Raw genomic sequence first — 23,082 nt, 5'->3', positions numbered from 1 at the left:
AAAAGGGTCCTGGCTAAACTAACATCTATGCTGGACCATGAGCCTCACCCCCTGCAGGACGCCCTGTCTGCTGTCTGCTTCAGTGACAGACTGATTCACCCTCGCTGTGTGAAGGAGAGATTCCACAGGTCTTTCCTTCCTGCTGCTGTCAGACTCTCTGTGCAGTACTTTTAGTCATTTACTGTTAGTCCCTCACAATACATAAGAAATTATAATTTATGCAGAACGTTGTAGCTCAGTTCTAGATGCTATTTATGTTTATTTTTAGATTTCTTATATTTTTTCTTATTATTATCTTAAATATTTCTGATCCTGTAACTCTTATTCCAGTGCTGTTCTTCTACTCTGCTGTTGTAACACTGAAATTCCCCCTTTGTGGGACAAATAAAAGTTTTTTCATCTTATCTTATCTGATCTCTCCCTCTCAAAGCATCCCATCTTGCTTCAACAGCAACCTCATTAGGCAGAGTACACTTGGTGTGTCATCTCAATATGGAAGGATACCAGGACACAGGACGTAGACACCCTATTTCTTGGATAACACCCTGCTTACTGCTTAACCGGACCAAATGGACAGTAGATGGAGAGAGCAAGCAATGTTGTTGGAAGCGATGCCAAAAGCTCATACTTGAACAGATAGATAGAGTGAAAAGAGGAAGACGGGAGATAAAACTTGGGAACTGGATTGAAATTCAAACATGGAAAGTATGAGGCAGCAGGAAATGAGATAGCACTGAAATCAAATCCTTTCTTTGTTAGAATCCAAGGCTGCATGAGGAGAAAATTATCATACTGAAGGTCCTGCAGGACTGATAAATCAGGGAAGAGAAGGAATTGAGGATGGTTCATTAGAGGATGAACTTGACACCTGATGACTGGATGTTCTACTTTTGAATGGGGTTAACTGATCAGCCAGGGTGGAGATTTGTGGCTGACACTCCTGCAGAGCTTTTGAAACACTAGTCGTAATAAAGAGATGGGATTTATCATTGCAGCCAGTTGACAAGAACTGCCCAGCATTTTTACCTCCCTCTAATGACCCTTCCATCCCCTCACAACAGCAGAAACCAGTGAGGCAATGGAGAGGTGATCCATTTAGAAGAATGAAATGGTGTGCTGGGCATGGACACAGCACAAACACAGAATCAGTGTTGCCTTTCCTGGTCTAGGCTAGTCTTTCACGAAATCAATCAAATTACATTTTTGTTTCCCTATTTGCTGCATCAGTGACTAATAAAACACAGAAGAAATTCCATCTATATCCTGTTCAAGCTTTTACAAAACATTTCCTTTTATTTATACTCACACTCAAGACCTCATGCTTTAAATGAACTAGGGTCATCTCAAAGACAATGGCAAGACATACTGATTAAAGGTTTTCTCCCACAGCGAAGCTGGTGAGTTTAACACATCAAACACAAGAACCAAGTAGTCAGTGGGTGCAGCGACAGCCATGACACGGCAGATGAGAGAAAACAAACAGGATGTGGCAGAATCTGTTGGCATTGGCATGAGCCGTCATCTTTTCATGGACATTCCAAAGACACTAAACCTCACTAGCTTGGCTTTTACATCTTTGCTACTTAGATTTTATGTCTTGCTTGTCTCAGGAACTTTCATCTTTTCAATGTGCAACCAATGAGTTCACAGCTGTCTGTAACACAAAATAACACGACCAGTGACGGACATGCCCCAAATCTTTCTTTATTTTTGGGTTCTTACTTACCTTATTCTCCAAAGAACACTAGCTTCATCTAGTTAATAGATAATCTACAGTCATTTCTAAGGTAGCTGTTCAACCCCTACACTTTGTACTGGGCTATGTGCTCTACCTTTTGGTGGGCAAACCTCATACTGGTGTCCAGAAGGCCTAACAACAACTCCAATGAAAGACACATCACAGCACCTACTCACACTATTTAAATGACAGGTGACTTTTAGGAAAAACAATAAATAAACTGAAACCCAAAGTTTCAATTCAACCTCCACTGTAAGCTCCAGTTATCAACTCTCAATACGTCCCCACAAAGCAGGTCCTTTGATCTCAAACAAATGCCGTGACATTTTGAATGCTCAGTCTCTCTGTAACTGTTTCAAAGTGCAGCACAACACACGTGAAAATGGCCTCTGCACTAATACACTGTGACAACTCTGTGTGCTGGAATTTCATTTGAAAAATAAGAAAGGATACCAAAAGATTCGAACTATATTTATTAAGCAAGGCAGAGTCCTTCAGAAGGAATAAATATACAAAGGTTAATTTAATTTAATAAACTCACAACTGAAACCATTCTTTCCATTTTTAAGGAATGAGGTCATGAAAGTAGAACATAAGTAAGATTGCCAAGACTCCAAGGTCATATCTGGCTTAAATGAAGGTGAAACACCTGGGGCAGATACAATTCCAAATGAGATATACAAAATACTTAAAATTAAATTAATATCACCCTTACTTGGTATGTATTGATACTTATTTAAAAGGGGATCCCCAGCAACAATTTCATTACTGCTGAAGCTTGGAAAGAGATCAGCTCAATTTAGATGTTATAGACCAATTTCACTTCTAAACAATGATCTAAAAATTGCATGCAAAGTATTGGCAAAGAGATTAGTACCACCATTGCCCCGAATGATTCCTCCATACCAGAATGGATCTGTGCAAGATAGACAGGGCTTCCATAATACAAAGTACTGAATATTCTCTTTGAAAAATATGGCCTCTCTGACCACTCTGTACTGTCCTTGGATGTGGAGAAGGCCTTTGACAGGACAGAGTGGCAATATTTATTTGATGTTAAGCAGAGATTTGGTATTAGGGGGAAGTTTCTTAAATGGGTGCAGCTTCCATACTCCAATCCACAAGCTGAAATACTAACTAATGATGTCGCGTCATCATCCTTTAAGCTACATCATGGAACAAGGCAAGGCTGCCCCCTATCCCCCCTGCTGTTCACACTGGCTATTGAGCCACTGGCCATGGCAGTCTGTAAGGACACAGACATAACAGGTATTAAAGTGGGAGAAACAGAGCATGGAATTGTGTTGTACGCAGATGATGTGATTTTATTTTCCTCTAGGTTGACACAAACTCTGCCATGTCTGCCTCTGCCTATCTTTTCAGGCTATAAAGTGAAATCAATGATAATGTTTTTTACAGAAAATGAAAGAAATAATCCTCCAATGTTGACAGTGTCAAAGCAGGGATTTAAAAAATAAAATTCCCTCCTACCAAAACAAAACAAAACAAAACAAAAAAAAAAAAAAAGTGGGGAAAAAAGATTGCTCAAGGCATCATAAGACCACTCCACCTCTGCATACTCAGTACACAAGCAACCAAAACACAAACTATTGTAGTAAACAGAAGTGGGTAATTTCATTTACACGTAAACACACATACTGAGAGAAATGCAGACATATGCACCCATCTCATTCCTTATGTTTCTGTGGTTATCCAGACACTGGAACCTGATAATTGTTTATGAGAAGAGAGAATGCAACAGAGTGTTGTGATGGAAGAAATGACAGAGAGTGAAAGAGAAGGATTGTTGTTTGTCCCTATAATGCTGCTTTGTTATTCAGAGGTCAAGGCTGGAGCTTCCAAGACGCCCCGTCTAAAAGCTTTTTTTCTCTTCTCATCCCTCTCTCCACCCAAGGAGGGTATCCAGTGTCTCATCCCTCCATCACTGCAGAACAACAGACTGCTTCACTAAAACCACATTCCTCTGCACTGCTTTCTACCTGTTCTCCAATTAACTCTTCCAGTACTCTCCATCTCTTCTCCCTCATTCTTTCTGTGCATATTTTTCTGTTTTTTCATTCAAACTTCAGGCTTCAGTGCATGGACTTCTGCAAAACATACCTGACTGTTTTTGTTTTATTTAACACTTTTTACTGCTACCATGTTAGACCTTCAAACAAACAGAAGGATGTATGTAACCATACAAGTAGCAGAAGATACCTCTTCCCCCGGAGGCTTTCTCATCTCGCAGCTTGCTATGGATTGTGGCTGGACCTCCTGCTGTGGTTCTGCTTGACACCCACTGCTACTAATATTAATTATAGTTGTAGATTCTTATTGTTATTAGTCATTGTTCTATTATTGTGGTACTATAGTGGTGCTGAAGTCATGTGACTGTGGTGTTCGTCTAACCTTAGCTTTTTACTTCAGGTAATTGCATTTAGGCTTCAAAAATCATGAAAGTTGTGTTCATTTGTAAAGATTATTTTGCTAAACAAAACACTTAAGTATCATGTTTACTGATTTCTGCAAGAATCCCATTAGATTTTTGGTGAGAGAGCCAGGGTGATGGTGATTCCCGGGTCTTAACACAACTTTCTTGGGGAATAAACCATGAGTCATGGAAACACAGGCCTGTAGTTTCACAGTGATACGGCCTGCTATTATGCACTAGTGGAAAGACCAGTAGCGAACTGTGTAATGCTAGTAACACAGCAAAGGTTGGGCTAATTAAAAATAACCTGGACCAGCCATCTCATCTCTCGATTTGTTTTGTGGTACACAGACCGGTACCTAGGAGTGAGTGACATGTACAGATGATCTCCCTGAAGGGGAGAGGAGGAACGGTGTCAAGAAGAGTTAATCTGCATGAGCAGATGAGAGTGAGGTCAAAGCCATTATCCCACAAAAGATAGATAGTGCTGAATAGCCAGACAGGTCCAACAAGAGAACAGATCCTGGTTGGCTGGTTAGTCCCTGTGAGCCAACACACAGCAGGCTACAGAGGGACTCATACATAATCTCAGCGGAGCTCACCCTGTTAGCCTCTCAAAGCTGCCACATACACTGTTCCTTTTCCAACTGGGATATTTTGTTGCTGATGGTGTCAAAGCTGAAAAACTCTAAAGTTACGCATGAAAAGGATCTGGTCCCAGATCTGTACATATGCAGGTTAACGTGTGTAGAAGGATATCTCATGTATCTGCATGAGCTATGCATGAAATCTGATGAAATTTTAATGATCACTTTTTGAAAATGGGGTCCACGCTAGAGTCTGTTAAGTGGAAATATGAGAATAAGATGTATGAGTCAATAACAGGATGCATTATGTTAAAATACTAGAACACATAGAAAGAACAATATGGTAAACAATGACTGACCATCTGGTCCCATTTGCTGTTGAGGTGAACATAAGTACCTGGGTGCTGACCTCAACAGCAAGTTGGACTGGACAGACAACTCCACTACACTGTGCAGGAAGGGCCAGAGCAGACTGTAGGTCCTTTGGAGTGCAGAGGGCACTTCTCAAGACATTTTTCGACTCTGTGGTAGCATCGGCCCTATTCTATGGAGGGGTCTGCTGGGACAGCAGTACTTCTACTGCAGACATGAAGAGACTGGACAAAATCATCATGAAGGCTAGCTCTGTCCTAGGGAGCCCCCTCGATCAAGTACAGGTGGTGGGAGAGAGAATGATGATAGCCAGGCTATCTTTTCTGATGGAGAACAACTCCCACCCCCTACATGAGACTCTGGTAGCACTGGGCAACTGCTTCAGTGGAGGGCAGCTTCACCTGAGGTGTGTGAAGGAGCGTTACCACAGGTGATGCTGTGACTAAACAACCAGCACTGCTCCCATGCACTCCACAGCAAACTGAATCTGCGATAATCCCGCATCTCCTAGTGCAATACAGTAACTTTTTTACTGCTAACAATTTAAAAATTGTGAAATAAATGACTGTTAAATACTTATACGTATTTATCCTGCATCCACTGTGCAATCTCAGACATGCTCTTGCTGTTATTTGTTGAATCTTAACACTTTTTTCAACATCTGTACAACACTTCAGCAGGATTTGTCAGTCTTTGTCAGCAGAATTACAGAAAAAATGACTGCACATCATACACCTGAAGCTCCACGCAGAGGAAAGCAGAAAAAGAGACAGTAATGTAACCTGGTCGCTATGTTTTTAGCCTTTAGTCTGACTCAGCACTCCTATTGGCTGGGGACAACAAGGCCACCTCCCAAAGGATGCTCCCAACACAGTAATAATATTAGTAATAATAATAATAATGATAAAGATAAAAATACAAGCCTCTGCACGAACCACCACACCGTAAGTAACGAATGAGAGTTGATACAGCTGCTTCAGCTACACACTACTGTATGTTGACATAATTCTAAATAGATAAAGACAAATAATGTTACTATTTGCAGATTTGCATATCATAGGAGAGTGGCTCTTGAAGTGGCCATGGGGATTTTGGATACTTTAGGACATTCCAGGGGATCCCCAGCAATAATTTATTTTCACTATAATTCCACCCACAAATGACAGAATGTATGATTATTTTGGTCATGAGTTTTGTACACTTTGTATGATAAAACTAAAAGCAAAGTTCTTATCTGACATGTACCTTGGGACAAAATATGATCAAATTGGGATTTGTGGACTAATTTGTATTAGTTTACTCATTATTCTTTCTGTTCATATTTTAATATTTTTTCTTACTGAATGTTTCTCCTAAATGTAACCCATGGAAGCTGTAATGTTACCTCCAGGACTTTTCCAGTGATGTACTTCTTGCAGCTCTCACACTGGATACCAAACATGGCGTGGTAGTCCATCTCACAATAGGGGATTCCATCCCTGATGGAACAACACAGGAAAAGTCAGAAAGTATTGACCAGATCTGCACTAATTAGGGTTTTGGCCAAAGAAAAAAAAAAAAATCATAATTTCATATTTGTTTCTTTGACTGCATAGACAGCTGTTCTCTATTCATACTACTGTTCAATAGTACTATATTAAGCACTGGAAAATGAAACTGTGACAGAGAACATAAAATTCAAGACTTTGTTCAGGAAAGTTCTACTTGCACAATATTTAACATTTGCACAGTGTTAATAAATACAAAACAAATAAGTAAATGCAAGAATAAAAGACAACAAGAACACCTCTGATGCCAAAGAACGTAGGATAAAGGAAAAAAAAAACATGCAACATGCTAGTTAAGTCTATTAGCTTGACTAGATGTAGACCTTAGCAGATAAACAAGCAGGAAATGGGATGTTGAGATCACAGTATGTGTCTTACACTTCTAGGAGTGTCAAAAGTCAAGAATTACATAAGTGAAGTGATAGGAGGGGGCAATGTCTCAACTAAAGATAGAATTCAGAGACCAAATAAAGGTTTGATTTATTGACTGAAAGTTTTGTGACATCCAACAGATAACATGTTAAAATGCAGGATCACTAGCTATAGAAATAAAATTCTGAATTACAGATTTTATTGGACCACTCCACTTACTTGCTGATGTACTCGGCATTGAGCACCTTGTTGCACACTTTACACTTGAAGCAGCCCAGGTGCCAGTGCTTGTCCAGTGCAACAAGAGACTGTTCATTCTTAAACTCCTTCCCACAGCCACAGCAGTCTGCACGGGGAATGAATGAAGATTAGTTCACATTTGACTGAAAAACAGTACTGAAGTTGACTTTCTGCAGTGAAAGAGTTCCCTCTACAGTGCTTCGGTTTCATTATGCAAAAAAAAGAAAACAAAAACATTTTGGTTTCCTGAGAATGGAATGAAACAAATTAAGAATATGACAATTTAAGTGATGGAAAAGAAAATTATGAGCAGTGTAACAAATCACAGTTTGTAGGGTGCAGGGTGGATGATTTCTGTCTGAACTTGACAGAGATGTAAAGTACTGACTGTGGACAGCCTGTATGGATGCTGGGCTGTTGGCAGGGAGAGGCTGGGTACACTTTTGGCAGACACACTCCTTCCCATTAAACGTCACTCGGTCACCGGCCGGGAACGGCTGTCTGCAAACAAACAGAAAACAGACAAGAGCATTAACTGATATAGTTCGTTCACCCCAAAGTTTACAAATTCTTCTATTTTAAGCCTCTGAAATGAGATTTAGACCATCACTGGACAGAACTGTGTTAACTGGCTCAGCCTCTTAAGGCATAGTTTTCATTGTAGAATAAAGTTTTCACTGAGGTTGAGTAAGTACTCAGGTGAAACGAGTATCTGGTACAGATAGTGTAATTTTTATGAGAATTAGTATCATGTGAGTAAAAAGTTCAAATCTGAGGCTCTCTTGTAGTTTCCTAATAAAAAATAAATATAGCAACTTATGATCAACTCATATCAATTCAAGGCTTAGAGAAAAAGTCCCAGGCATACAAACCTACCGACAGTGCTGGTTCAGAAAAAGTCATATCTACACATTTGGAATAATGTTAATATCGGTGCAGCGCTGGGGAAAATCTAATTGTAGATCTGCGTTTTACCTAATATTGTTGCGTTCAATACTATCAAATGTGGAAAAAGTAACAACATATCAATACTATTGACAGCCTCAGTGCAAACATATAAAAAAAATACTTCCAGGCCATAATTTCTCTGATGACACATTAAGTAAGAGCAATAATAATATGCTGTAGACTACATGTGGTGAGGGAGGAGCCTCCTTTTTAATCTTGTAGCAGATTTTTCTGGAACTAAGAGTAACAGACTGTCCCAAAACTGTTTCAACATGCTGAGCAGGGCTGTGGCCAGGATTTTAGAAATGCTGAAATGCACTTTGTTTGTTCCATGTTTTACTTCAATATGTTGTTGTCTTTTTTTTTCACTTTTTAAATTGTATCTTTTTAATGATTTATTTTTGTTTTACTTTTTATTCCTCATTCACATGAAGGAGTCTTTGAATGTTTGTGATGAGCCTTCATTAATGTTTATGACTGTTTCCATGACTTGTCATTCGTCATGTGTAACTTTCAATGTAGAGTTTCAGGTGTCTTTCTCATGACAACTTGACACAAACAAGGACAACATAACTTGTCATAAACATGTGATAACAGGCCTAATTACCCAAATTTAAGAAACTATTTCACTGTATGTATTAACATTAAGTATAAGTTATAAGTATAAGTTGGTCTTGCAATTGAAATGTTGGTAATGTGTTGTTATACTGTCAAGTGCTTTTGTAGTAGAGTCATGAATAATGTTCTTGACCTTAATTAAAGCGGATTAATCAATTAAGATGTCATTAAATTTTATAAGGCCAGAATAAGTACCAAGGTGATTTAGGGAATTTTACCTGTTGCTAAAATAACAGACAGTAGTAATAAACATTCTCCAAGACTCTTTTATATTGTGTCACATCACGGTTATGACAGTGCCATATCAGTGTTATGCAGACCCCTTCAAATAAAGTGTTACAGAAATAGTTTTTCCAGTAAGGTATGCAAGAGCTCGCCAACACGGAGCCCTGACCACAACTTCATCCAACACATCAGTGTTGAATTTCACTCATGCTCTTGTGGCTAAATAGAAGCAAATTCCTGCAGCAGGTTCCAACATCTGGTGGAAAGGATTTCCAAATGAGTGGTGGCTGTAATAGCAGTAGATTAATACAGATGATCACATATGGCTGTAATGTTCAGGTTGTTACCAAGTTAACATAGAGACATCTTTTTCTTTACGGTTTCCTTGGAGGCAACATCTAGGAGGCAATTAAAGAAGTGCAGCTTAAGACATGCTGACACTAGCTTCAACATTCAGGTATGGGAGGCATTGCTAGCAAACTATCAAATAATCAATTGATTCATTGTGTTTTCATTCGCTAGCCAGAATCCTTTTAGAGGCAGATGCCATTATACTGTTAAGCGGGGCATTATAAACACAATAAAACAACGCTAATGTCTCCTGGCTTTGTGTACGTGCTTCTCCAGCACAGCTGCTGTCAGTGAGTCAAGTACAGAAGGAATGATGATTCTTTGGCAGAGCACAGCTCTCACTGGCTGCCATGAGCTGCTTCCTACAGCTCAGAAATGTGATATTAGATCTGCTGTCACACTGTCACAGCCAGTTACTAAGGGACATCCAGGCAGACTGGAAGGCTGAGATTATAGGTTATTCATGTGTGAACAGTCGCAACATTTATTGTTTTTAAGACAGACATGTTCTTTAAGTCTTTAAACACATCTTTAAGACTCACTTACATTATCTAGTTTTTATATTAGGTTTGAAGGAAGGTCTGCTTGCAAGGAGATGGCGGAAGTGGATACTTTACCAAAAGAAAATATAAGGACATTGGTCAACAATTTGTGGTCGCACCTAAGGGTAATGCAACCATTGTCACTATCTGGTTGTCCTACAGGCTCTATTTGTTTGTTTTTCTTATTTTTTACCTACTCGACCTGTACTTTTGTGTAATTTTAAATTGACGATGACTCTGTATGGAGGTGGACTGTTTAAAAATTAATTCAAAAAAACTAAAATGTAAAAAAAGATAAAATAAAGCAGCACTGGTTTTTTTAATTTAATCAAATTTTTGAAACTTTTCTATTTAAAGGTCCAGGATTTAGTGACATCTAGCAATAAAGCTGCTGACTGCAAGCAACTGAACCCCTTTTGTCACATCCTCCCCCACGGTGGCTGATAAAAGCCTGGAAGGCCAGGAGCCTCAAGCCTCAAGAGCCAGGTTGGTCTGTCTGATCTGGGCTGTTGTAAAAACATGGAGGACTCCGTGGAAGAGAAGCTGCTCCCTCTGAATATGAAAAAAAGGCTCATTTAACCAATGAAAACACAATTATGAATATTATACTCAACTTCTGCCCCTAAATCTCCCTAAATTCTACACACTTTGTTCAATTTTGTGTTTTGGTCTTGATGCCTTGGTGAATAAGTGTTGATGAACATGTGATCAGTCTCCTTATAATAGTCAAATAAAGGCATGTTGTATATAAAAGAAAGAGACCGATTTTTTGTATTGTTGTAAGAGACGCATGCCGACAGACCGAAACACACAAAGAAACCCAGACGGCGAAAAGCAGAACTAGATTTCTCTTGGTGAATTATTGATGACCAATACAAAGCTGTGACCATGGGACACGAAGAAGGTTGAGTCTGAAATATCGTTTCAAGCAGCATCTGCTCTCATTTTCTCAGCCCTATTTTTATATTCTGCACAATAAGACTGTGTGTTTTATCACCACAAAAGCGATATTTGTTATAAGGAGTGCACAGGAGGTTGATGATCACATTATAAACCTCAAATGCCACACTGGAACATTCTGATCTTGGGTTCAGCATAGGGATCACCACGGTATGATAACACACACACACACACACACACACACACACACACACACACACACACACACACACACACACACACTTTGTGGGAATGGGCTAAGTGGCCACACTGACTGACCATGCACTTAGAATTCCTGCAGGAGAGAGGCTCCCATTACCTTTCTAGGCCTGAGAAACAACACCGATCACATATTCACACACACACACACACACACACATACACACACACATACACACACTACACTGTCAGTAGAAGCATATGCATGGCTAGAAACAGGTGAAGAGGCCTGCGTCTCATATTGGCACGTGGCTTCATGTGCTTTCTTATATTTAAACGTATCCGTATTATACACCCCATCTGTTGGGATGGGACTGTTTTGCAGGGTCAGGGCTAGACCCCTTACTTCCAGTGAAGGGAAATCTTAATACTTTAGCATACCAAGACATTTTGGACAATGTTAAGCTTCCAACTTTGTGGCAAAAACTTGGGGAAGGCCCTTGACTTGACTGTGAACCAGTGCACAAACCAAGGTCCATAAAGATAATGAAAGATAAAGATAATGATAATGAAAGAACTTGATTGGCCTGCACAGAGACATGACATCAAAATCCATCAAAAACCTTTAGGATGAACTGGAATGGGGATTGCAAGCCAGGTCTTTTTGTCCAAAAGGCCTTACACACGCTCTACTGCATGAATGGGTAAAATTTCCACAGAGCCACTCCAAAATCTAATGGAAAGCCTTCTTAACAGAGTGGAAGTTGTTATAGCTGCAAAGTTGTCTATGTATTTAGAAAGCAATGTTATCAAAGTTCCTGTTGGTGTAATGTTCAGGTGTCCCAATTCCTTTATCTATATAGTGTAATTTTATGTATTGGTAAATGACACTAACACCTGAGGAGTCTTGCTGTGGATGATGTGTGTGAAAGAAACTGGGAGTGGGCTACCAGAAAATGAAGATACAATCATTCTGCATTGCAAGAATGGAATTTAATTCTGACACAATATCTGGCTATGTCTACTGGCTGTGTCACATGTAATGTAAGATTAAAATGTGTCCAAGACCTTGTATGACCTCCATAATGGTTTAAGACATTTTGAACCCTTTTAAGACCTGAAGACACACAGTAAAAAAGTGCTCTGGGTGGGGGTTAGGGTTCGAAATCACATTAATGTTAAGTGAGGCTTACTGTTAAAACACACAGATATCAAATAAAGACATTATGTATTAATTTACACCTTCTCCCTTCTTATTGAAAGTGTTATTAAACATCGTAAAAGTCAAAAAAATAATGGTTGGGATGATTAGATTCTACAAAGTCCATGTTAGTGAACTTCACTGCATTCACCATGTTGCTACTAGGTTCCTAACAAAAATGAAGAAAACTGAGAAAAAGGGAAGTTCCATCCCCACCTTCTTCCGTACCTTCCTAAAACCTATCAATGGTTGCATGAAGCAGCCATCAATATCAGATAACCTGCTTTATTTGAAAAGCTGAAAAAGACAATCCATCAGGCACACAGTCTGAGCCATACTGAGACCCTTAAAATGCATCAAAATGCTTGAACTAACTTCTAGAAGATGTAAAACATAATTATATATATAATAAAGTTAAAATTAATTTTATATATCCAGCTGCACATGAATGTATAGGGAATTTATCAATGAGAAACAAGACTTGTCAGACTGCTGGCTTAAAGGTTTAGGTTCAAAGTTCATCAACTCATGGTCAAATGTGACGTGTTCACTGTAAGCAGCCAGTTGGGTAGTTCACCTCCTCCGCCATGTTCTTTACAGTTGAAAAAGTCCCCCCCCCCCCCCCCCTTAGCTGGCTGATGTGCCCTTAACCCCCCAATATGCTCCCCGGCCGCTTGATGCTGCCCACTGCTCCTGTGTGTGTTTCACTGCATGTAATTTGCCGGGTGTTGCATGTGTGTGTTCAACTAAGGATGGGTTAAATGCAGAAGACGAATTCAGCGTGTGAAAATATATATAAATAAAAATAAAATATATATATATATATATATATATATATATATATATACTATCAATAAAGCTGATGTCACAACTAATGACAATTAAAGTCAAAGATAACTTCCATGACTCTCAAAGAAACAACTAAAGAAGCAGCCAGATTATTTGCTACATCCTACATCCTGTTTCTTACTTGCAGGAGGTGCAAACGAAGCAGCGGGGGTGGTAGGTCTTGCCCAGGGCAGACACCACCTCCCCCTCGATGAAGTCCTGGCAGCTGAAGCAGCGAGTCCCGTACAGTCGCTGGTAGTCCATAGTACAGATGTATTCACCCTGACGCACAAAGAAACCTCCCTGAGCCAGTTCACAACCGCATACTGTAATAAGGGAGTGATAGAAAGAGGACAGGAGAGAGAGCAACAGGGTACAGGAAAAAGGGAAAGGAGAATTGGAAAAGGAAATGATAGAAAGAAGGGAGAAAAGAAAAACAAGACAGATCAGGCAAAATCATAACTAAACATTTTAAAAGTACTTATGCTTCCACTTCAACATGGATGTCTTCGGCCCATTCAAAACCAAAACCATTGTTCTGTAAAGCTGTAAAAATATCCAAAGGACAAGCATCAGCTTGGCTATCCATTTTTCCCAGCCATGGCTTTCCTCAGTGCAGCTAACAGCCCACAGGATACACACCGTCATCAGCCATAACATTAACACCACTGACAGGTGAAGTGACTAACATTAATCATGTGTTTACAAGGCAGCGTTCTGCAGGGAAACCTTGGGTTCACCCTCGGTGCACAGGAATTCCTTCAAACCTAATCCAACATTCCGATGCCAGTGACCACAAATTGGTGTCCCTTCCCCTGATGGGTCAGAGTTGTTTTGGCAGCACATGGGGGAAACTACAAAATATAAAGCAGGTGGTTTTAATGTTGTGGCTGATCATTGTACCTTTTAATTGTATTTTGCTTAGTGTCGTTCAGACCAACATTGTGGTCCAAACTGAAATATATCAACAACCGGGTGGATTATCATGAAACTTTGACATTTACGGTTCAGAGACGATGAGGCCAAATGACTTTTGTGATCACATCATTTTGCCTCTGATGCCAAACAAGGTTGATGCTTTTACTACTTTTACTTTGACTATCTCAGTCCAATCCAAACTATGGAATGGACTGAAATTATTATATTACAATTACTACATTCAATATTATATTATGATAATACTATGCTATATTATACTGCTGTATACTGCATTATTACTATACTATACAAAAGGCAGATACAAAAAGAAACCTACACACACAAATTTGCGCAGCTCTCCTTGTCTGGACATTGCTAACCCAATGACTAACCCAAAACACCTTACCCCTATCCCTACCCAAAACCTCATAAATTAAGTTTTGCCTCATTAGGAAGAGGTCTATTTGTAGACATTCATTTTAAAATTAGTAAAAGTAAAGTATTAAAAAGAAAGAGAAGGCATTGTGCTAAGCTAAACCAGTTTGACACATCTCACTGTATTCCTCCACCTGTTTTTTAGAGCCAGTAACATCATGCTGTCACAACGTGTGTGTGAGTAACGTGTGTGTGCCCTTTGTCTATTTGTCTGGCTCTTAACAATGCATGACAGGAACTTCAAATCACAGCCTCCTCTCATGCATACACAATGATTACACACAGTAACCATGGTGACCACATGACATCACAGACGAGCCACACCCTCGGGGGAAACCTCGCTCTATTTTTCCACTCGATTAGCAAAAACAATTACCCCTCCCTTCTTTTCCCTCCATTCTTGCTTTCTGGGGAAAAAAAACAACAGAAAAGATAAATGAGAGATGTTTGTGCTGGTTGGTTTCAAGCCCTGGGATGGCTCAGTGAACTTGAATACACACACACATACACACACACACACACACACACACACACACACACACATGCATGCATGCATTTTTGCAGGAATGTGAGGAGGTATGAGGTGACTCATGTACAAAATACGAATGAAATCGCACACACTCACAACACATATTGTTAGAACTCACACACATTGCGGCTGGGTTTCCCAGCTTTCATTAAGGTCTCAATGTAAACTGTTGTCCATGATGCTGGACATGACAGCTCAAACAACAAATAATAAAAGCAGGAACCTTTGGAAGAACTCTTCCACTGCAGGGACCAGGTTCTAAATTAAGTTCCAGAGACATTATTTTCCCTTAAAAAAGTCTGCAGGGTAGGTGCCGTTGAGAGGAAGAACAAAATTCTAATTCTCATAATAACAATGATAATTATAACAACATTCGCATTTCCAACACTTTATTTAATTCGACTTAAAAGCCATGTTGTTGGATGTCCTGGTTTCAAGCAGTTACAGCATGCTAATAAAACAACCACAACAATACGAGCGGGAATGTTTTCTCAGGAAGTGAACAACATACTTTCCATCGGCTACTACTGGCTCCCTTACATCCGGTTCAGATGTCTGGCAACATGTCTAGAATGTGATGTGCTAGGCTAATGGAGTAAACACCAGCAGAGTGAAAAGCTGGATGGATGATGGAGGGATGGATGAATGTATAAGACACACCCCAAAAAAAATGGGGATTATTTCAAAATCAAAATGAAAAGAAAAAGGTTAATTTCAGAAGTTTTGAGTTTTAAAGCACTCTACAACTAAAAAACCTTTTCAGCCAGTAACATTTCTCTGTAGTTCTTAAACCTCAAACCTTTAAATTCTCTTTATAATGATTTAAGTCAAATAGCTGTAACAAACCAATTTCTCACATAAATAAGGACTTGGATATGGCATTTATGTGCTGTGAGCCTGAAGATAAGAACTGATACTTAAGTGAACAGACTGAATCCCAGACTCTTCTCCAGTGACTTGAGACTTGGTCTTGTTTGACTCCAGAATTTACATGGATTTGCCTCCAGTGGCTTCGGACTTTACTTGAGATTTATTCTGACAGACTTGCAACGAGATTTGAACTGGCCTTAAACGACTTGAGATGTTTCTGGCAGACTTGATACTTGATTTGGACCTGTCTTGAAAGATGGGAAATTTGATATTTGATCTGACTTGAGTCTTGGAGTTTGAGTTGAAATGATTTGAGACTCGACTTGGACTTGTCTGAAAAGATGTTAGACTTGAAAGAATTCAAAACAGCTCTGCTACATAAAAAGAGAAACAGAGATTTGGAAGGGAAAGAGACAGAAAGAAACCTACGACTTCCCCTCAGCCTGTCTTTCAATCCACGTATATTTATATCTATTCTGTCAGTTGGCACATACTCTCCTCTTCTGCATTATAATTTAGCTGCTGAAGCAGCTCAGTAGCTGAACATGTATGAGTACAAGTTGGAGCCCATTCATCATTTATAGAGCTAGAATTACCAGAAAGCATTACATGCTTTCAAAAGCTATAGCAAACCTAACCATTTTATATTATTCCTTCCATCTGTACTACAGCAGCATGGTGCATATACTGCAGAGGAAGACAAAGTAACTGGAAAACTAGCCACTAATGCAGATCGAAAAAGTGTGCATCTGAGTGCATTACATAAGTGAGAGAGAGACAGAAGAAGCTCTTTCAGTTTTGCCCATCATCCCTAAAGGAAATTGCCAAAGCTGTCTTCTTCTCATCCCTTTCTCCTGTCTTTCATTTTGTTATCCCTCATTCACATGCAACACGTTAAAACGTAACAAGAGGTCGAAGAAATGAAGCCCATCTGGATGTGGAAGTCAGTAATTTTGGTTTAATCAAGCAGCAACTGAAGTTCCCTTTTGTTTGCTTGGACAGAAATAGTTCAACAACACACTGCAACTAAAAGATATAAAATATGAATAACATGCTTCAAAAACAACCAAAAAAAGTAAAATAAAATAAAATAAAATGGCTAACAACAACTATTGAGTTTTGGTGTATGAAAGGCTTTCCACCCCTAGTAGGATACAGCTCTTACAGTAAATGTGATGGCTTTTAGAGGTCAGCAAAGAAACTGTAACGTTATTAGCCATTTTACAAAAGTATCAGAATCAGCCTTAAACCCTGCTCAAAATGTTATGTTCAAGCAAGTGATTTCATTATTTTGAAACCATTCCATCTCCATGACAACAGAGGGTGTGTGTGTGTGTGTTCACTCTGCACTTGGACCGTTAGCAGATGAGATCATGATGGAGCTAATTGGTAGTTTTGTCCTGAGACTCTACTGAGGACAATGGAATGTGTCAGGCTACACGCCTCCAGCAAGATAAAACAAGAGGGACTGAACTTTCGAACTGTATGCGTGTGGTGATATGGAGTGTGTGAGTGAATGAATGAAATGTGTGGATATGGGGTGGTCTTTGAGGGCACTATACATAATGACTTTCTGTAAAAACACAAACCAGTTGTGTGAAGATGAAATGCGAAATTCGAAACCAGGGAAATCTTGAAAAATGAAGCATCTAATTCTTCTAATTCTACATAACCACAACAAAACCAGTGCTAAAAGTAATGTTAGTGCTTTTTAGACAGTCAATGTGAAATAAAGGTTACACTACAGTGGTTGGTTACGACATTTTTCAAGACTGAAAAGCGAATTACCTCACAGGAAACTGATTATTTCCATCCCCGAAAGCTTATCTCATGCACTGTGAAGCCACTTACATAACGCGAACGTACGCAGAGGCTCTCGGAGGAACTCAGTGTGCTCTGTTGAATCTGCTTCCTCTGCACAGGAGGATCTCAGAGCCAAGTCTGTTATTCTTTTACTTGAATTCAGCATGTTAAATTAGTGGGGACATTACATGCTTGAATAACTGGGTGTGCAACAAATTTGCCATGTTGTCATTTGTAAATAATATATGTCACATCTGTTTTATGTGTCTACAAACAAAGCCCAGAGAGAAACAAGTAATGGATACCGTGGTTTGGACATAATGCAAGTAACCTAGTTGAAACTAGAGATGGGTATCAAAACCTAAACACTTTTGGTAGCAGCCCAAATGTGTGTCATGTACTAAGTATCAAAAACTAACAAATGATAAAAAATGGAAGATCAGATTTCTGGACTTATTTATTTTATTTTACTTTGTATTGAGGTGGTGGAGGATTAATCATTCCCTTTCAATGCCCACAACCCCACCCTCTGCTGATGTGCCCTTGAGCAAGGCACCAAGGCACCTGACATGGCAGCCACTGCGCCTACTGCTGTGTGTTCACTGCATGTAATTTGCTGGGTGTTGCATGTGAATTCAACCAAGGATGGGTTAAATGCAGAGGAAAAATTCAGTGTATGTAAAAATATGCTGCCAGGAAAGCTGATTCTTCGTTATTGGGGAGTTGGGAGCAGTGGCAATTTTACAAAGGAGGGAATATTGGTTTCCCCCCCCTTTTTGTCTTAAAGTAAGGACAGACAAAATGGCTATAAAACAAGCCTATCACAACAGTGAGAACACTGTCCCTGGACAAAGACCTAAACTCAACATAAGTACAACCAAAATAACACACATACAGATCAGACACAATGCAGTTGCAATAATTATGAATAAAAATAATTATGAAAACAAGACAGTTTGAGATGGATTGGAGAGGGACTCCACTGATCTTCTCAGCTGTCCTTACTATTCACTGCAGGCAGCTGCGGTTCAAGATAAAATGAGGTTTCAGGCCAGCTGAACACCAAGGAGCTTGTCACTCTTGACGATCTCCATGGAGGATCCATTGAGGGTAAGCGGAGCATGTTCATCCTGAAACTTCCTGAAGTCAACTTCCTGAAAAACAATCTCTTGTTTTGTCCAAATTCAGACACAGGTTGTCTCTGCACCTTTGCATTGCTCTCTCGTCCCTCGTCCTTGTGTTGAAGGCTGAGCTGAATCCATGAACAGCATATGTTCTTATGTGTCTTTATTGTCCAGGTGGGTAAGGGCCAGGTGGAGGATGGTGGCAATTTCATCGTGATCTCCAAGACCATCACCACACATGCCAACCAGAAGCCGTGGATGACTGCGGAAGTGTACACCCTGCTGAGGACCCAAGACAGAGCCTTCAAAGTGGGTAGCACTTGTGGCAGGGCATCCAAGCCATCACCAACTACAGGATGACAACACCTGCCTGTGACAGTGATATTTCCCTCCCAGACACACCAAACAACTTCTATGCACAGTTCAAGGCATGTAACAATATGGCAGCAAGGAAGTCCACCCCTCCTCTCCTGATGACCAGGTGCTGCGTCTCAGTACAGGGGACCTGTGGAGAACTCTAAGCAGTGTAAATCCACAGAAGGCTGCTGGGCCAGACAACGTCCCAGGCATAATGCTCAAGAGATGTGCAGACCAGTTAGTGGATGTTCTCACAGCCATCTTCAACATCTCCCTGAGCAGTGCCATTGTCTCAAAATGCTTCAAAGAAACTACCATCATTCCTGTGCCCAAGAAGTCACCAGTGATTACCAACCCGCCGCACTCACGCCTACCATCACGAGAGGCTGGTGAAGTGAAGTTCATCAAGAACTTGCTGTCCCCCACCCTGGACCCTCAGGAGCTTGCGTATCATCCCAAAGCACTCAACGGACGATGCCATCACCACCGCACTCCACCTGGCTCTCCCACACCTGGACAATAAGGATTATGACTGAATGCTGTTCACAACCTTCAGCTCAGCATTCAACACCATTGTCCCTGAGCATCTGGTTGGAAAGCTGAGCCTGCTGGGCCTGAACACCTCCTTCTGCAACTGGATCCTGGACTTTCTAACTGAGAGACCACAGAAAGTCCAGATCGGCAGCAACTTCTCCAGCACCGCCACACTGAGCACCGGAGCCCCACACGTCTGTGTGCCCAGCTGTTGACACTGTTGACTCATGACTGTGTGCACAGATAATTGGAAAGTGTCATGAGATAACTTTTGTTGTGAACTGGTGCTATATAAACAAACTGAATTGAATAGATCACTAATGCACAGCATGAATCACCGGTGGATCGCTGGTTCGATTCCCCGTCCCGGTGTCCATGGCTGAGGTACCCTTGAGCAAGGTACCTAACCCCCACTGCTCCCCGGGCGCTGCACGCGGTCGCCCACTGCCCCGGGTTTGCTGTGTGTGTGTGCACGTCACTTGGGTGGGTTAAATGCAGAGAACAAATTTCGTTGGAGTGAGTTCCCTCCAATGACAAAATATGTCACTTTAATGGATGCTTAATGATGACATGACTGTGGTGGATCTCATCAGCAAGAAAGATGAGTCAGTTTACAGAGAGGAGGTGCAATGTCTGATACCCTGGTGCAAAGTCAACAATCTGCCACTGAATGTCAACAAGACCAAAGACATGGCTGTGGACTTCAGAGTCACCACCCTCCACTGAACATCGTTGAGAAAAAGCCTCCTCTCCCCATCCTCACCACCTGTTACGTGGTGACCACTGAGAGCATCATGTGCAGATGCATCACTGCCTGGTATGGTAACTGCACTGCAGCGTATCACAAGGACCTGCAGTGGGTAGTGAGAACAGCTGAGAAGATCATCAGGGTCTCTCTCCCCTCTGTCATTTACACCACACGCTACACCCGCTTTTAGTGTTTACCGTTTTCTCTTGTACTGTGTATAGTCTCTGTGCAGTATGTATAGTCTGTATAGTCTCTGTGCAGTATGTATAGTCTGTATAGTCTCTGTGCAGTATGTATAGTCTGTATAGCCTTTATGCAGTATGTAGAGTCTGTATAGTGTCTGTGCAGTATGTATAGTCTTTGTGCACTGTGTATAGACCCTGTGCATTATGGGTTGTTTACACTATGTACAGTTCTGCACAGGTTGGTTTTAACTTCTCGCGTAGTGTAGTGCAGCACAGCACCAAAGGGCCCTGGAGGGATGTCGTTTCACTGTTCACATCCCCACCCCCACCCTGAAACCCACATACAGACATACATACACACTAATGGTGAGTCATCGTAAAACATGAGATGCAGTCAAGGTCCCACATTCATAGCACAAAGCACACAGCACATGTATATTTAAGTGGTCAAGTCAAGTGGTCAAGCGGTTTTTCATTGTCATTTCAGCTATTTACAGTAGTACAGTAGTGCTGTCATTCACCAATCTAGTCCATGACCTTGACTATACAGTCTTCAGCCTGCTGGCATTAATCTGACAAGATACTGAACTGTTCTTGAAAAATAAATCAAGGTACTGCAATAGGCAGGAGAGGTCTGTCTATTGTCTAAATCACTGGAAAACACTCACGTCTCAAAACTCAGTTATTACTGACTTTCAACTGGGGAGTCTCGGCAAGAAGCGAATCATGTTCATTTATATATGTTCATTTTCAGAACGAGACAGAATGTAAACAGGCTCAAAATTTAGCCACACTATTAAATTTATTTTATCTAATCCCATAGAGGTATACCTGAAAATGAGTGCACCCAACGTGTTGCTACTAATCCTTTAGAAAAGGGAGAAACAAGGAAGAGGGCATCAAATCACATATACAGAATCCCATAAATTATTTAAATTAAAAAAAAAAAGAAGAAGAAGAGTGGTAAACTTACACTGTCTACGATGAGCTTTCAGTCTGTAAAACTCAGCTATTAAACTGTGCACATCACATAAAAGGTCACAGCGGTTGACTTAACAGATTGTCTCTTGGAAAAGCAGCGTGGAACATTTTAACACCAAAGATAGATGCAAAAGATTAAAAATCTGACAATGCCATAAACTTAAAATATAATCAGTGACATATTATTTGCACAACATATATGTAAAGATCTCCATTCAGCACCAAAGGAATGCATGCACAAACCAGCGTGTGTGCATGCGTTCCTTTCCCCTCATACACGTGTGTGAGGTCAGCATACCGGGCCAAAATGACAAACAAACCCACACACTCCCTCCGGCTCTCCTTGGTCATTCTGCTTCCAGGAAGGAGACAAATCCAATAGCCGACACCCGATTGAGAACATCACAACTATGTGCTATTGTAACACCACTGATCCAACTATCAGGACTTCAGCATGTGGCCAGCAGAGAATACACACCAAGCTGACTCAAGCTGGAAAACAACCCAATGTATAAATCTGTCAAAAACCTCAAAGGAAAACTGAACGTATGAAACAGAGTCAAGGTTGTAATTTCACTGGAAAAAACAGTGAACATCATCACAACATTCTTTTGAAGTTTACTCGACTTCCTTTCCGAGTTCTGAAATTAGAATCTTTTCAGGTAGATTGTCTATATTTTTCCCGTGGCAAGCAATAATATTATGTAAAGTTTGATTGTTGAGTCTCCAAACCCTGAAATCAGTGCTTGGCTAAACAAGCTCACGTCAAAGTCTGCTTCCCTCCGTGTTCTGAAGCTTTTAACCATATCATAGCCTTCATGTTAGCATAAAGGTCGAGCTTGACACTTTGGGTTTGAGCGTCTGGGCTGACGAAAACCTGACCTAACCAAAGTAACAACCACAAACACCTTTGCATTTATATTCAATACCAGTGTTCAGTATCAATGTAAGAAATAGTCCATCCTTTATGTGGAGAGGTCTATATTATATATGTGGAGGTCGAGTTTGTGTTACATCGTAGACATGCTAGTCATGGTCACTGCCATGTGCTTATACAGTGGAAAGCAAGAATTCAAACATCCTGGTAACGGATCGTCACTGAATATTAACCAGGATGTTGCAGAATAATCACACATCAATGTTCTAATCTGCCAACAGAGTTGTGCAGACTGTGTGAACTGCAGGGTAAGTGAACACTGAGTTATTCTAATATATTAAAAATAACATTATATTAACTATATATAACAACTAGGTCATATATGGAGAGGAGATAATGACCACTGTGTCAGCTCAAAGCTGGTCATGGGTATTAAGTAAGAACGGGCTAATACATGATGGCTGACTGCTTCTGGCTTTGGCATGCTCAGGCAACTTTAGCTGCTTCCAGAGTTCTCTTGCCCAAAGTCTTCTTCACTGTACTGATGAAGACTTCCCCAAAGCAGTCGGAAGTGATGTCATTAACACCCTCGTCTTTCTCTCCTTTTTGTGACATCGTTA

The 23,082-nt window shown here is 40.4% G+C and overlaps 1 protein-coding gene across 14 annotated transcripts in view; it reads right to left on the bottom strand.

Annotated features, from left to right (window-relative positions):
* Positions 1-23,082, bottom strand: part of ablim2 (actin binding LIM protein family, member 2) — a 78,352-nt gene that overhangs the window by 25,807 nt on the left and 29,463 nt on the right. For all 14 annotated transcript variants that reach the window (XM_046379958.1, XM_046379971.1, XM_046379960.1 and 11 more), the window contains 4 exons: positions 13,244-13,427; positions 7,679-7,791; positions 7,270-7,396; positions 6,516-6,609 (listed from right to left, as the gene is read on the bottom strand). In XM_046379958.1, coding sequence (XP_046235914.1) covers positions 6,516-6,609; positions 7,270-7,396; positions 7,679-7,791; positions 13,244-13,427 — 518 coding nt within the window. The remainder of the gene's footprint in view (positions 1-6,515; positions 6,610-7,269; positions 7,397-7,678; positions 7,792-13,243; positions 13,428-23,082) is intronic.

The sequence above is a fragment of the Scatophagus argus genome, chromosome 23, assembly GCF_020382885.2.
Source record: "Scatophagus argus isolate fScaArg1 chromosome 23, fScaArg1.pri, whole genome shotgun sequence".
Taxonomy (NCBI): domain Eukaryota; kingdom Metazoa; phylum Chordata; class Actinopteri; family Scatophagidae; genus Scatophagus; species Scatophagus argus.
This window is presented reverse-complemented; position numbering and strand designations above follow the sequence as displayed.